Source organism: Pseudopipra pipra, chromosome 21 (genome assembly GCF_036250125.1).
Source record: "Pseudopipra pipra isolate bDixPip1 chromosome 21, bDixPip1.hap1, whole genome shotgun sequence".
Classification (NCBI taxonomy): Eukaryota; Metazoa; Chordata; class Aves; order Passeriformes; family Pipridae; genus Pseudopipra; species Pseudopipra pipra.
The window spans coordinates 5389466-5404777 of record NC_087569.1 but is presented as its reverse complement, the minus strand read 5'-3'; the positions used below and the strand labels follow the sequence as shown (position 1 = coordinate 5404777).

Genomic DNA, 15312 nt, shown 5'->3' with positions numbered 1-15312 from the left:
TGCAGAGCACCATTGCCAATTTTTTTTCTCAGTTGCACCATCATTTACGTGGTTTTAGTGGGCTTTAAACTAATCCCTTCTTAAGCTGGCTTGCACTGTGGGAATTAAATTTGTTACCTTTACTGATGGCTGGAAGTAGAAACACCACAGACTGTCACATCTACCTTTCTGCAGTTCTTTGCACTTCTAGGACCTTCCCAGTTGCCAAAAGAGTTTGTTTGAGAGCTTAATCTCCTTTTACTTGTCCTCTGGCTTGCATGCATGTCTAATCAGTTGTCTTGTGTTTGAATTCTCTGGTTTATTCCCCTCCCTTGTTTATCCACAGCTGGCTTTTACCAACATTTGGGGGTGTCTTTCTAAACTTGACACTGTGTGACAACAGATTTTCTCAGCAGGACACCAGTAAATTGTAATTAATGTCAATGGAGTTTGTCTTGGCATAAATCTTTGTAGCAGCCAACTTATCCCTTTGGCTCAGCGTTTAGCATGGTCTGGTTTGTGTTTCAGCTGGATGGCGAGTCAGAGAACTCCTTCTGGGGCTTTTCAAAGGAAGGAGGAGCTCAAATGTCTCCTGAAATTCCCCACACGGCCTCAGTTCTGGGTCTTTCTTACAGACTTTAGGTTCCTTCGTTGGGAGCAATGGCAGGTGTGTGCTGAGCTGTGCTCCCCTGACAGGCTATCGCTGCGCGGGCTGACGTGGGGAGAGCGTGAGAGGCATGGAAATAAAGCCCAGAGCTGCCTTTTTCTGTGCTACATTATGACAGTGCACTTCTCAGACCTCCAGTTTGCTCCTGCTTTTGTGCCCTCAGCTCTCAGCCTGGGGAGAACTGAAGGCAAGGTTGCTCTCTGTTAGCAGAGATCAGTGGGTAACATGGCAAGTGTGTGTGATAAAAGGCAAACCAGTGCATCTCCCTGGCTGGCAGAGTTTAATGACACTGAGAATTAAGTCTTTTGTGAAGTGATCTTTTGTTGCCTGCCCTAATTTCTCTGTGGCAGGGCTTTCTTCTTCCAGGAATCCTGTATAGCTTTCACTAAGGTATAGGCAGGAGGCTTGGGAGATGCTGCAAGGAAGATGCGGGCGATGACCCACTTGAGGCTCTCTAGAAAGTGTCTGGACTGAGACAGAGCTAATCAAAGAGGTGAAAAATAAGGAAATGAAGGTGCAAATAAAGAATACACGGGGGTTTGGAGCTGGGGAGTTACAAGAGTGAGATGGCAAAGAGGGGTGCTGAAGAAGCTGATGTGCAATATGACAGACACAGTAGCATCTGTGTGCAGCCCAGAGCTGGGGAGGTACCTTGGAAGTGTAAGGAGTGAGGAGAGGGAGAGGCTGGACAAGAGCAGGAAAGAGCAAGGATGCTGCTGTGAGCCCATCAGTGCAATTGGCTCTGAAGCAGCAATGGTGAAAGGCTCACAGGAGAAGATTGGGCAGCTTTTAGGGAAAATGGAGTGAGTGCAGAGGGTTGGGACCAGTCCTTATCTTGAAACTACCCAAAAGCTCAGTAACATCCCTCCAGGGAGTCTCACATTTGGAGATGGCCAATCCTCAGAGAGAGCACTCCAGGGTGATGAGCCTGTGTGAAACTTTGTGATCCCTTTGGATTTCCAGCTGATGGAGACTCTTTAACCTCCCTGTTTCTTCTCTAACAGGTGGCTGTGAAAAACAACATCGATGTCTTTTACTTCAGCTGCCTAATTCCTCTCAACGTGCTCTTTGTAGAGGATGGCAAAATGGGTGAGTGCTTTTAGGTCTGTGGCCAGGCTCCTCCAAGACAGATTGTGCTGGCAGTGCCCAGCTGGGTGCAGTTGTCTCATGGCTGAGATCTGTATGTGCTTGGCAATGACCTTCGTGCCAGTGCATCTCTCAGCCTGAATTGATCTGCTTTGGTAGCCTGCCCTTGTTGTCCTCCAGTTCCAAGAGCTGCCAGAACCTACATCTTCTGCTTTGATTCTCTCTGCCAGGCAAGGGACAGATCTGTTTTCTTTGAGGTGGATTTTTTGAGTATTGGTTTGGGTTGTTGTGGTTTTGGGTTTTGTTGTTTTGGGGGTTGTTTTGAGGGTTTGATTCACTTGAGTGGGTCTAGAATTTGCCCCCATGCCACTTTCACTGTAATTTTTGTACTCCTTTATTGAATTGTTGTTTGAATTGGCTGGGAAGTTGCTTGAAAAGCAGCTTTCACTAACATAATCCTAAATGTGTGGATCTTGCTCCTTCTTGTCAAATCCTGCCTGTTCTTGGCTTGTAAACAGCTCATATGTTAGACTGTCTCTGTTTTTTGGGGGGCCAAAATCCATCAAAGCTCTGGTGCTTTTACAGTGAGACTGAGGTTGTTGTAGGAGCAAATCCTGGGTCTGTCCACAGCAGGGCAACAAGTGACCACAAGCCCTTTTGTGTGTCTGCCTTGAAACATTCTGTGGTGTGTTAATTAATGCCGTGGCCCTTTGAGGATCCCACAGTGCTGATCATCTTTCTCGTTTCCAGAGCGCCAGGTCTTCCTTGCAACATGGAAGGATATTCCAAATGAAAATGAGCTTCAGTTCCAGATTAAAGACTGTCACCTGAATGCTGGTGAGTAGCTTAATTCTCCCGTGCTGAGAGCACTTTTGATGTATGGCCACTAAACATCACCTCATTAATATCACCTTGTTAAAATAACCTTATGGTTAATGAATAGATGACTTTTGAACAGAACAGCCTTGGCTTATGAACAGAGCAGCCTGGGATCCCAGGGCTTGTTTCAGTGAAAAATTTCAGCTGGGTCTCCATAAAAGCACATCTAAAATCCCAGGTCTTTGATTTTACCGATCTGTTTCTTCCTTTCATTCTGGGCCTTGTATTCTTGTTTTCTCTTTTATACTTTGCTTCCCTGCAAAGCTGCTCTTGAAATAGAGCTGAATACGGTGCTGGGGCTGTTCAGCAACCCTGTCCTGCTGCTGTGAGTTTTGGACAAGGTGTTCCAGCCCTGACTTTAACCTACTGCATCATCCTGGGCCACTCACTTCACCTTTTGGCAGCTCCTTTCTTCTTTCTGTTGTGAAAGAGTAAACCTGCATAACACTATAAGGTGGTGTAATGTCTGTGGAGGACAGGCCATGTGAGAAGAGCTTTGGTCTGCTGTTGTTAGCTGAGATATTGATGCATTTTGATGAAATTTGGTCCTGTTCAGTCTGTTTAGCCATCTAGTTACCTCTGTGAGCATCCTACTTGTACGTATGACCTTACTACTGCTGAAGGATGATGGAGTGTAAAAGAGTGGAATGGGGCCAGTGTAGCAGCTTTGCTCCTGTTCAAAAGGTTCTGGACAGGAGCCAAGTGATTCTACCAAAAGCTGCTGTGTTTCACAAATGAAAGAAGTGTCCCTATTGATTACCAACCCTGTAACCTTTTTGTTCTCTCATGCCTGCTATTACACAATGAACACCCTCGTGCTTCAATTGCAGACAGAAACCATGGGTCTCTTTGTACTCATGATTATTACTATTTTGGAATATAAAAGATGGAGCACGGAAGAGGAGGGAAAAAATAGCAGCTGTTGGACCTTATGACTTGATTTCACTGTGGGGTTTCAAATGAGAACAACCTCGGTGCCTCCCCCAGCCCTCCCTCTGCTCCCGGCCGAGCTTGGCATCGCCTCTCCCCCTGCACTGCAGAGCTGCTGCTGGTGGTGCCTTCTGCCCTGGCCATGGCCTGACTGCATCCAGGGCTCTTCATCGCCGATCAGAAATGCTAGAAGCTTCCCATGTTTGGTGTCAGAGTGCTGGCTAGCAGAGGATGTGGGTTGGGAGGGAGAGAGGAGGGTGCATGGCTGGGAAGATGAGCCCTGGCAATCCTGCTGCCTGGCCTGGCCCCTTCCTCCCTCCGGAAGAAAATGCTATAAAATGTGGAGCGACAGAATGCTCCCCATTCCGGGAGGGTTTGCCAGTCCAGGCCTGCCTGAAGTGGGGGTACTCAGAGCAGAACATGTTCCCAGCTTGCAGGGAGAGGACGGGAACGCCGGGTGGTTTCTCTGCAGTGGGATCTGCAGGCACTGCCAGGCTCGGGCGGGAAGAGCCTTGGCCGCAGTGCCTCTCCCGAGAGCGATCCGTCACTGGGGATGCTCGGGGGTGTGTGGGATCTGCCAGCCTCTCTGGCTTGTGTGCGGCAGAAAGTGGGTCATGTCTCATAAACAGATTTCAAACCCTTCCATCCGCTGAAGGTTCCGTTTCTGGATTTCCGCTGCCGACACCTCCTCCCTCTTGCAACTCCGTTCCCTTCCTTGACCGCCTGGGTTTGGGCACGGAGCAGGCCGGTAGCTTGCAGGAGGGATAACTAGGGAAATCTTGTGTGCTTGTCTTAGTCCCTTTGGATTTTATCTACCCTGACTCAGTCCGCTCACCTTGATGTCATCTGAGCAATACCCTCCTCTAGTTCAGACCATCCTAAGAGCATCAAGCTTTGCCTGTACAAGGATCAACCAGAGCCCAAAACCCGTGGGGTGCTGGGCTTCCAGCATCCTCAGGGATGGAGGCTTCTCACAGCATGGCAAGCTGCTGCTCACAGTGGCAAAGGCAGAGTAAGCTGGATGAGCTCTGACAACAGTTGAATCCATCTTGCTACTAGTTTACTCCGGAGCAAGGGTGTGTCTGGCCACCTGCCACAGTCGGGTGATAATGTTTCAAGATTCACAGTCTTAATCGTTTGAATCCAGTGAAAATAGTAGAAAAGACACTTCCTTTCTTCCAAGAAGAGCAACTCCGGGTATAAAACATTTAGGAACTTGATCCCTGTGGAGGAAAGACCGGTTCATGTTCCAAAGACTCTCCTAGGAGAGGTGTCTAACCAGCTCTCGATTTGGGCTCGGTTGTTCTGTTGCTCACTCATGACACACCACCACGTGCAGCTCATGTCACTGCACAGATCAGGGTTCACAATGGTCATGTGGCAGAGCTGCACAAAACTCACTCCAGATTTCAGCAGCTCCTCTCCAAACGTGAGGAGACGCTGGGTTTGTGCAGTCCTTCCGCACTGCGAGAAGCTCGTGAGCACCGCTGGCTCCACAGAGGTGTGAGTCGTTATCCCTCCTCGCATCTGCTCAGATCACTGATTCATGCCCAGGATCAGTAATTCATGCCCAGGATCAGTAATTCATGCCCAGGATCAGTAATTCATGCCTAGCGTGGGCCCACCCACTCGGTGGCGAGTGCTCAGGGACGCACCGTGCCATTCATGCTTCGGTCTCACCGATTCCAGCCTGGTGACGTGAATTCAGCTGTGAGCTAAAAATACCTCTGCTCCCAGCTGATGTGCCCTAAGGCAGCTCCACCAGCTACTTGGAGCTGTGGCTGCAGCAGGATTTGGGTGGAGCAGAGGGTGCCAAGCTGGGCTGCTGGGCAGAGGCCGATCAGGAGTGTGGTCCCTGCACCCTCAGTGCGTGGCTTTCCTTCTCCCAGCTGCAAACAGCCTTCAATTCCCTGAGTGTTCCCATCTGTGCTGCTTCTGCACCGTGTGAGAAGTGGAGCTTAAGTTCTGTGTGGATACACAGGAGCTAACCAGGGGATGCTGCTATTCTTCAGTGAAGAAACTGAAATTGTAATTTCTTTCTCTCTAAACCAAAGTGAGATAGGCTTGGAACAGGGATTTGTGAGGGGCTGGGATTTTATCTGTCAGAAAAGCAGCTTGTGCATTTCTTGTTACATCCAGGGCTGTCTGTCACCGTGCAACAGTCACCTTACAGCACCTCCTGTGCAAACTGCAGACTTTTCCTCAGGTTATTGCTTTTCTTCCTTCAAACAAAAAGGAGATAAACACAGTCAGTCAGCGGAGGTGCTTCTGTGGGAGTCTGTGCCTCTGTAGGTAAAAGATCCATCCTGTGCCCACAAGGCAAGTCAAAGAGGATTGATTTGAGCTTTGATGGCTTGCAACAGGGATGGCACAAAAAAAAGCTCCTTTGCCTGGCAGCTCACCCCAAAACAGTGCACAGGACAGCCAGAAAATCTTGGCTGCTGCAGGAAGCCCACAGCACAGCAAGCTGAAGCCAAGGGTAAGGTCCAGGCTGTGGGATGAGGAGCAGGTATCCTTAAGTGGGCAGAGAAGGCCACTCTAATCCATGTCTCCAGCATCTTCATTTCCAAAAAAAAAAAAAAGCAAATCCTGGACCTTTGAAGGTATTCCCGCTGTTCCCAGTGACTCAGTGAGAGATGAGTGCTTAATTCTGGATTTGGGGGTTGGATTCCCAGGGGTGGGAGCTGGTGCTGGCCTGAGGCTGTTCCTGAGGGCTGTATGGCCACGGAGGAGCCAGTCTGGAGCTGTATCATGGGACCAAGGTGTTCTTAGGATGCATGGCACATCTGAAATTCATTAGAGCCGTTTCATGCATCTGCCTCTTAGGAAGAGGTTGGGATAGTTCCGTGGAGAAAACTTTATTCAGAAATAATGAAAACACAAGGTCATTGTTACAGCCCAGCATCCTCATCTCTTATGAATCCAGCACTAAATTAATTGATTTGGGGAGGGTTTTAATGAACATTCAGGAATCTAGTGCATGAAAATAGATTCCTAGTCTGTTATAGCTCTAATACTCTGGGTGCTTTTGGTGCAACTTAGACCATCTGAGATTTCCTCTGTAATTGAGTGTGCACTAAAGCTCAGTTTGACTTGTTTACACTGTTTTTAAAATGTGCTAAGTTTGACTAAATTTTAAAGGATCACCACATTAGGATATGCAAATCAGATTAGCTAAATGTTTGTTGGGTTTTTTTTTTTTTTGTAATTCTGCTTACCCAAACCCACAGAGTAAAAGAGGACAAGCTGACTTGCACATGAAGACTGAGTGCCATTAAATTGGAGGCAATTAGTTGCTGTGCTGTTCAGCAGTTCTAGGAATTTTGGTTTTACTTGCTTATTACTTGTCCACAATTTGGTGTGAAACAGCAGCTTTTGTGTTTGGAGTTGAATGTGGCTTTATTGGTATGCAGTGGTCACTTTGTTTTTCTCCCTTGAGTAATTTGCTAATGCCAGAACAAAGAGAAATTGGATTTTTTTGATGAAACAACCTGGGGGACAATCATACACAAGCTTCCGTGGTATGTTGTTTTCTTCTGTATGTGCAAATCTTGTACCTGATAGTTTTATAAATTACAGCACTAGTGCATATTACATGTCTTGAAAATTAATGAGCTGTCATCATATTGCCCCAAGTGCCTCCCCACTGCATCAGAGTCTGCATTTTGTATTTGAATGCAGTTCTTGGCTGGATGCTCAGAACCATTGAGGTGGTGCTGGAAATGGCATGGGGATGTTCTCAGCTACCACAGCATAAAATATAGTCATTAAATTTTCCTTTCTGATATGCAGGGCTTGTTGCAGAATGCCACCAAGTTCAGAAAAGGTGTATTGTTGATGTTGGCTGTGAATTATTGCATGTCCTTGGCGAAAACCCCCTGGTTGCCAGTTGGTCATCTTGGCTGTTTGAGTTCAGAAGTGAAGTTCCTAAGCTGATGGGTACAATATTTAAGCATGTCCTTTGCTTTACCCATAAGGAAGTGCAGTTAAAAAGCATTGGATCACTTCAGTGCAAGGGAGGAGAGGTTGTCCAGCTGTTCTCCCCTGCGTGCCTGTGTTTCCTTGTGCATTATTTAATTGCTGATCTGAGGTAAAGAATTCTGTTTAGAAAGGAAAAGAAACAAACACAAAAACCCAACCCTGAAAGATGAGCTGATGTTAGAACTTTCCCTGGCCCTGGTGATGGGCAAATCTCCCTGTGTCCTTACATTTCACCTCAGGAAGGTTGTGAGAACAATCCCTGAACCAAAAGAAAAAGCCCTGCAGGAAGTTGCTGCGCAAGGTCAGGTGTGGACTGTGTGTCTGCCAAAGCACTCATGTGCTCTGGTTTGCAGAGCCACCAGCCCCCAGGGTCACTCAGCCCTCCTCCTGCCTCGCTGGGGCTCTGGTGGGTGCTGTGCTCTGGCTGTGCAGAGCTGGGCTCAGCTCTCTGCTCCCAGCAATAACTGCCTGGGTTTATTAGGTTTTTTTTTTAAAGCTGTGCTGTCACATGGCATTAGCGGTCCTGCCTTCAGCCAGGCACAGCCTGGCACTGTTGCTTAGCAACTCTGATGATCTCCAAAATCCAAATTCCTGATACTTCAGAGTGCAGGAGGGACGGGAGATGCTACCTGTGGGGAGAGGGGGTCAGCTCTGGCCAGTCCCCAAATCGGTGCTGAGAGAGGTGGCAGGAGGAGTTGGACAAGCCAAGCATCAGCTCCAGCCTGCTCACATTGGTGGGGGTGCCTGGCTGAGGCAGGGCATGTTTTGGTTGGGCTTTTTGCTCTCTTCAGAGGGTGACTGAGGTCAGACAGGGAAGTAGAAAACAGGCTTTCCTAAGAATTGCCCTGCCTCACTTTCCCTCCTTGTATCCCCTTACAAGCATGTTTCTCCTTGGAAACCTGCCCCTCAGCAGAGGCTGTGGATGTTTAAATTGCAAGAGGAGCCATCACACAAGGGCTTTGGCATAAGAGCTGCTGCTCTGCAGCCCCATCTCACCAACTGTGCTCCCAAAGCACAGCTCCCCTCCTCTGCCATCACACCGTGGGATGGGGTAGCAGCCTCACAGCTGCCAAAATTACAGCTGCTCACTTGCAGCTGTGCTTCCAATCCTGCACCCCCTGGTCCCCAGGGAATGCCTTTATTCCAACAGCATCCCCCAGTGGAGGGGAGACTGCTGTGGCTGATGTAATGATGGCAGGAGAAACTCCTTGCCAGTAGTTTCACCTTCAGGATCCATGTCCGGGGGGGTGAGGTTTAACCACAGCCTGTTAAAACTGGGCAAACAAAATCCCGTTTAATTTCAACGTCCCTCTCCAACAAGGATGTGCCCTCTGAGCAGGTGCCTGTGCTGGACACTGAGCCCTCACAAAGCCCTGGAGGCTGCTCTCACTCTGGGGGAATGGGGAGATGGGAATTTAAACTTCCTCCTCGCTGGGTGATGTCTCTCCCAGCCACACTTTCTGTGAGGGGACTGCTCTGCATTGCCTGTTTCCTTAGTCTGGATGAGTTTGTTGTGTAGAGGAGGAGTATGGGTGGGAGGAGGAGACAGAGAATGAGGGGTTTTAAGCAAAAGATCTCATTAGTTACTTATATCTGCCAGTTTCCATAGTAACTGGGGAAGAGAGGAAACCTAAATCTGAGTGTGTCTGGGTAGCTGGATGCCTGAACCGTCCTCGACCCGTGTGTAGCTGCTCTGAAGCCTGGGGAGCAACGGGGCTCAGCGAAGGGTCCAGGCTGCCCATGGAGCCGCTCCACAGCTCTGGTTATCAGCCCTGCCCTGGGGAGAGACAGCGGATCCAAGTCTCTGCATCAGGGTATGGATTTGTGGGGCCCTTTCTTTCCTCCTTCCACCATTCCCTGGTGCATGAACAGGCTCTGCTGTCCCCCCTTTAATCCCCCCGTGTGCCAGCACAGACTTGTGTCTGTTCTCAAACCAGGCACAGGCAGATCTTGGTGTTTGTAGGGGCAGGGGTGGATTAGAGCTGCAGGGTTACTTTGCTGCTTCTCTGCTGCTGTCCTGCTCCCTGTGCTCCTTGAGATGGAAACTACATTTCCAGTCTCTGGGCGTTCAGTGCAAGCTGGTTTAAGGCTGTTTCTCTCCCTTGTTTTTTGTCAAAAGTGCCCAACCTACTAGTAATGGCCCAGCAGGGAGTTAAATTTCTCCTGGCAGGGAGTTAAATTTCTCTTATTGGGCACCAGGAATAGGAATTTGCCAATGATGCTTATCAGATGTGGTGTCTTCCTCCCTGAGCCTTCCACCCAAAGTGTGGATGTGCCCCTTTCCTGGCATCCAAAGTCTGAGCTTTGCTCTTCTCTGTTCTGAGAAGCTCCTTGGCATCCAGAGATTTCTGGTGTCAGCCTTTGTGTTCTGTGTATTTGCCTCTGTTCTGGTTTCCTCGAAAGGTCCCGTGGAAATAATGTGTGTCATGATGACATCCATACAGGTCTGCAGGTGAAATCACATATCAGCTGAGGTCAGGCTGTGTGATAAAACTGTATCACAGCCCTGTGACGTCTAGAGACATGTCTGTGGGTTTCTACCTTTCAAGAAATTGCTTGAAAATAAAGGAAGGTATTTTTACTGGCTTGTATGACATTGATTTGGCCAGAAGTGTCTGCGTGTGAGGGAAGCAGGAGGGAGCTGTCAGGGTTGGGACAGGACCTCAGGGAGTGATCTTTGTGCTTTTCCAACTTCTTGCTCTGACTTTTGGCTGCCTCCAGGTTAGCCTGCCTGCAGCTGATTGGGGGTTATGGATAAAACAGAATGCTCTTACCCTCTGAGCTGCCTTGAGAGTCTCGCCTTGATAAAGGCAGTAAGTCCTGAATGACCCAGAGCAGTAAGTGAAAGCCCTGTAAAATGGGCAAATACTTAGCAAGGGAGGTCACAGCCTAAAAGAAAGAAGGTAGGTCCATGAAGCACATTGGAATTTTTATTCCTTGTGTCATGTTTGCTCCTGTCCCCAGGGAAGAAGTCAGAGTTTCATTGTGCACTTGCATCCTGGGAATGTTCCTCTGGGCTCTCCTGTCGCCGCAGATGATGAATCTGAATTAACAGATGTGTTTTTTTTCTTCCTTCTCTCTGAAGACACTGTCTCCAGCAAACTGCAGAACAACAATGTCTACACCATTGCCAAGAGGAACGTGGAGGGCCAGGACATGCTCTACCAGTCTCTGAAGCTCACCAATGGCATCTGGATCTTGGCTGAGCTTCGCATCCAGCCGGGGAACCCGAACTACACGGTGAGGTGTCGGACCGTGGAGGGCACGTGGTGCAGGCTGGGATCCTGCTAACTCACCTCACATGCAGAGCAGCTTCTCCCTGGGGAGATCCTGTTAATTTGCCTGGGGGTTAGGAGTGCCCACTGAACGGGGGAAGAAGTGAGGAACATCAGAATTACGCTGCTGTGTTACCAGTGAGCTGGGATAGTGCCTACTCAGCAATGAGCAGTTACTTGCCAAGGTTACCTGGAGATAAAGCCAAGAGATATTAGCGAGAAAGCATAGCCAGGATGCCCTTCCCCCTCTCACTGATGAGGGGTGATTTATACCCTGCAGGGGGGACTGGCTGGCTGGATGTCAGAGCCTCTTTGGCCTCGTGCTGGCATCAGCCTGGGGCTGGTGGGAAGGATGTTCCCTGTCCTGCCTCGTGCACCCCTGTAACTGTTCTCTTTGACTTTGCTCCCTTTCTGAGGGCCTGTGTGTCTGAGCGTCCTGGTATTAGAGGATTTATCTCCCGTTGGAAGCTGTGCCAGGAGCTTCAAGAAAAATCTCTGGTCACCCACGGGGTGAAAGCAAGAGTTGGAAGGTGATTTAAAGTGTTTGCACAAGGATTGATGGCGCAAGCCTGGTCTCAGCCTGATCTTTGCTTTAGAGAGGGGTGACAGCCAAGTTTGTGTCCATCAGGACTGAGCAGAAGATCGTTAGAAGCCCTTGGGTTTAGTGCTGGGATTTACAGCATGAGGACAAGCAGGTCCCTTGTCTCAGTTTGGGGCCATATCCCCTTCCTCCATGCCTGCTGGGGCACCTGCATTTGTTAAGGAATTTGGGAACCTCTCAGTGGGAGTTTGCATTCGTGTACCTCTGAAAAGGCAGTTTGGGGTTGGTGATGAAGAAAGCAGTACCAGGGGAAGTATTCTCTGTGACTGTCATCATCCACATCCGTGGGCTGTCCAACCCGTGCTGTAGGTCAGACATTTCCAGCTGCTTCGTGGACACTGGAAGCTCCTGCCTCCCTTTGCACCTCCACTAACCTCTCCTCTCCTCTCCACAGCTCTCCCTGAAATGCCGAGCTCCCGAAGTGTCCCAGTACATCTACCAGGCCTACGATGCCATCTTGAAAAACTAACAGGAGATCAGCCTGTGCCTCACCCTGCGGAAGGAGGGGGGGGAAAAAGGGGTCCCCAAATCCTCCTTCACCGCTAGCGCGGGGGAAAAGCACTCGTAACTGGAAGCAGCTGTATTCATGTGTAGGATTTCAGTCAAAGGCACTGATTAAACAAGGTAGCAATTAGTATCCACGTGCTAACGATGATAGGGAACAAACCCCTTTGGTATTTTTAGCGTCCATGGAGTTTGTAACCACTGCTTCGACTACTCCCATGTCCCCCTCGCCCCCCACTCATCCGTTCTCGTGGGCTTCTCCATTTTGTGCCAATGTTCAGTGTTTTCTAAATGGCTTTAGGTGTAGTTTCGATTTTGTAAAATACCGCTCACTGGGGAAAAAAAAACAAAACAAAAAAAAAAAAAGACAAGCAAAAACCACACGTCCGCTCATTAAAACAAGGCAAAAGTGTCGAAAACATAACACTGCACTTTATTTTATATTTTTATACATTTTTTTTGAGTTTTTCTATTGTAATTGGCTCAAAGGGAAGGCGAATCCAAGGAAGCATTGGGAGCCCTGCAGGGACGTCGGGCTCTAGCAGGGTGAGCACGGCCTCGGGGAACCAGGAACAGAGCCATCAGTTCGGTCCCTAAAGAGGGGTTTTTATTACACTTGTGCTGGCAGACTCGGCACTGCTTTGATGGTGTGTTTTCACTCCAGCCATCTCCCTGGCTCATTAGCTGCTGATTTGAGGAGCGAGGCTGCTTTTGCGTGGGGAGGAGCTGCAGGCCTAGATCGGCGACAGGACAGCGGTGGATGAAATGAAGGAAATGAGCCCGTTCTTAGATCAAAAGGCTCATGCCAGAGCTCCAGGTGTGGTCTCTGCATCCTCACCCATCTGCAGCCCCTCTTTTCCTGTTCTTTCCGTGCCTGCTGTGGCTGAACTGCCTTCTCGGCCATGCCCCAAGCTGTGCCCCCTTCACCCGGCGCTGTGCTGGCCCCGGCAGTCCCCGAGGCTCCTGGTACATCCAGATGTGGCAGTGCCACTTCCCTGACGGGGCTGCGGGTGTCAGCTGTGCCCCTATGGAGAGGGGCCACTGCTGGCAGTGTCTCAGGATGCCAGGGGAGTGGAGAGGCTCTCCCTGTTCCCGTGCTGTCCCTCAGAACCCAGGCAGTGGTGTGATGGGAGATGGTTTGGGCTTGGTGGTGTTTGCTCCTTGCCAGCCTGGGGGCCTTCAGTTTCCAGCTGGGCTGACCTGAGCAGATCATGGAGCATCTCTCCCCTTTGCAGCTCAGCTCTTTGCGCCCAGAGGCACACGGTGGCAAGGGCTAGCAGAGTTCCTGCTCTCACCCCCTGTCCCGAGCAACTCCATGCCCTGGCCCCTCTTTTCTGACCTGTCCCTGGGGCCAGGACTGCTTCCCTTCCTGTCCATGGCTGTGGATTCTCCCCATTGCAACCACTAAGTGCTGCAACAGCAGCAGTGAAAGCAAAGCCTCTTGCATGTCCCTGCTCCATCCATAGCTTGTCCTGCTTAATCCAAGTCCCTATCCAGCCCTCCCCAGCATGCTTGGACACCATTTCCTCCCCTGCTGACAAAGCTCTTGCGTGTAGCAACCCCCATGTCGTCCTTTTAGATGCCACTTTCAAAGTCAATAAATGTTTTACGGTGGGAGATCGTTCATCAGGGCTTTGGCACTGTGTGCAGCCAAGAAACCAGTGCTGGGAAAAGGTCACAGTGCTCTGGGAGAGATTCCAGCAGGGCCCAGGAGCTGCAGGACCTGAGGAAAGTGGTGTCCCTGTGTAGGAATCCCTGTGCTCTGGCTGGGGAAAAAGTGGGGCAGAGCTGGAGCCATCCAGCCCTTGAGCGTGTGCTGGGAGGTGATTTGCTCCGAGCCCTGCGGGTGCACTGCAAAAGTCATTAGCAGAGCGATTAAGGAAACGCCGGTGGCCCTGAGCACGATGTTCTGTCAGGGCAGGGAGGAGAGTGTAGCTTCGACCTGGGGAGGGGATGCTGAGCACCCCCTTCTCTTGCCAAATTTCTTCCCAGCTTCCCAGGTGTGCAGGTGTCTGTGCCACAGGGCAGAGCCTGGGCTCCGGGGTGACATTCCGCCCTCCTCTCCCGCCGCCGCGCTCGCTCCAGTGTTGGCCGCGTCGTTGTGTTGCTCTCCAGGCTTTACCTGCCGTCCGTGTCAATAAACTCATTTCCACGATGCTGTGGCTGCGTGTGGCTCTGTGGGGCTGGGGAGAGGGGCTGCTCCCCCTGATGTCGGCTCTGCCCATGGGAGCAGCAGGGCTGCAAGGCTGGGTTTGGTGGGAAGGAGACTGTTTGCTCACCGGTAGCTTTTTGGCTTCCTTTTCCACCCCAAATTAGGGACTTGCAGGGTGAGGAGGCAGCAAGTATCCTCAGTCTCTGGCTGCTGCTCTCTCCTCATCTCAAAGGGCAGTGAGGACAGGCTCAGATGAGGATCAGAAGATGGATGTACCCATTTAGCCCTTTTGGGGGCCCAGGTGAGCTGTGTGCAGTGTGACCTGTTTTCCCTGTGGCGAAACGATAAAACCCTGGGTCAGTGATGCATTTTGGATCACTTTGCACTGGTGCTGTCGTTTTCCACAGGGCTTTGCCACTGCTGGTCCTGTTTCAAGCAGGATGGGTTGGGCTGCAAAATCTGTGTACAGGACCAGAGCTGAGCTCGGGTAACCCCAGGCTCAGTACTTGAAGTGGCCAGAAATACAACAGAACAAGCAGCAGGTTTGGGAGGTGTTGCTCTGGAGCAGAGCAACTCTTTCCCTCACCTCTGGCCAGCTTTGGCTTAGCAGCACTTGGAGATTTGGGCACTTCCACCCTCTGTGAAGGGCAGGTGCTGTATCAACCCCTGTTGCTCTGCAGGGGGATGGTTTTGTGTTAGAAGCAGGTGTATGTGCCGAGTAACAGCAGTGCCAGGCTGGTTTGGGGTCACTGATCTTGCTGTTCTGTTTCTTTGTGCATCCCTGGTGTGCCTGGGGTGGGATCATCATTCCCCACTGGGGGTCACCTCCTGCCATGGTGCTGGCAATGAGCCTGGAGCAGCGTTTGGCCCAACAGGATCAAAAGCTGCTGTGAGATGCTCGGGGCTCTGCCCTGCCAGCTGCTGTCCCCTCACATCCTGTGGCAAAGGGAAAGGTTTCTCTCCCTCCCTGTTCTGCCAGGGGCTCCTCGTGAAGAAATGGGTCTTTCCTGCTGCTCTGGATTTGCAGCCACACTCGTGCCCTGTAAACAGGGACACACCAGCCCCGGGCTGTGCTGAGCTTGTGAACTGGGATTGCTTCATTAGCATTGTCAGCCCCCAGTGCTGGCAGCTCAGAGGACACGGGTGATGCTCCCTGGGCTGGGAACTGCCACGGGGGTGGATGGTCCCTGCAGCCTTCCCTGTTCCTCAGGCCCACACCATGGGACAGGGACCTCCCAGGTTGCTCCCTGCTGCTCTG

The 15312-nt window shown here is 50.6% G+C and overlaps 1 protein-coding gene across 4 annotated transcripts in view; it reads left to right on the top strand.

Moving 5' to 3' along the window:
- Window positions 1-14058, top strand: part of AP2B1 (adaptor related protein complex 2 subunit beta 1) — a 79428-nt gene extending 65370 nt beyond the window's left edge. For all 4 annotated transcript variants that reach the window (XM_064677839.1, XM_064677836.1, XM_064677838.1 and 1 more), the window contains 4 exons: window positions 1651-1735; window positions 2483-2569; window positions 10608-10762; window positions 11793-14058. In XM_064677839.1, coding sequence (XP_064533909.1) covers window positions 1651-1735; window positions 2483-2569; window positions 10608-10762; window positions 11793-11867 — 402 coding nt within the window. In that variant the 3' untranslated portion in view covers window positions 11868-14058. The remainder of the gene's footprint in view (window positions 1-1650; window positions 1736-2482; window positions 2570-10607; window positions 10763-11792) is intronic.
- Window positions 14059-15312: the final 1254 nt, after the last annotated feature.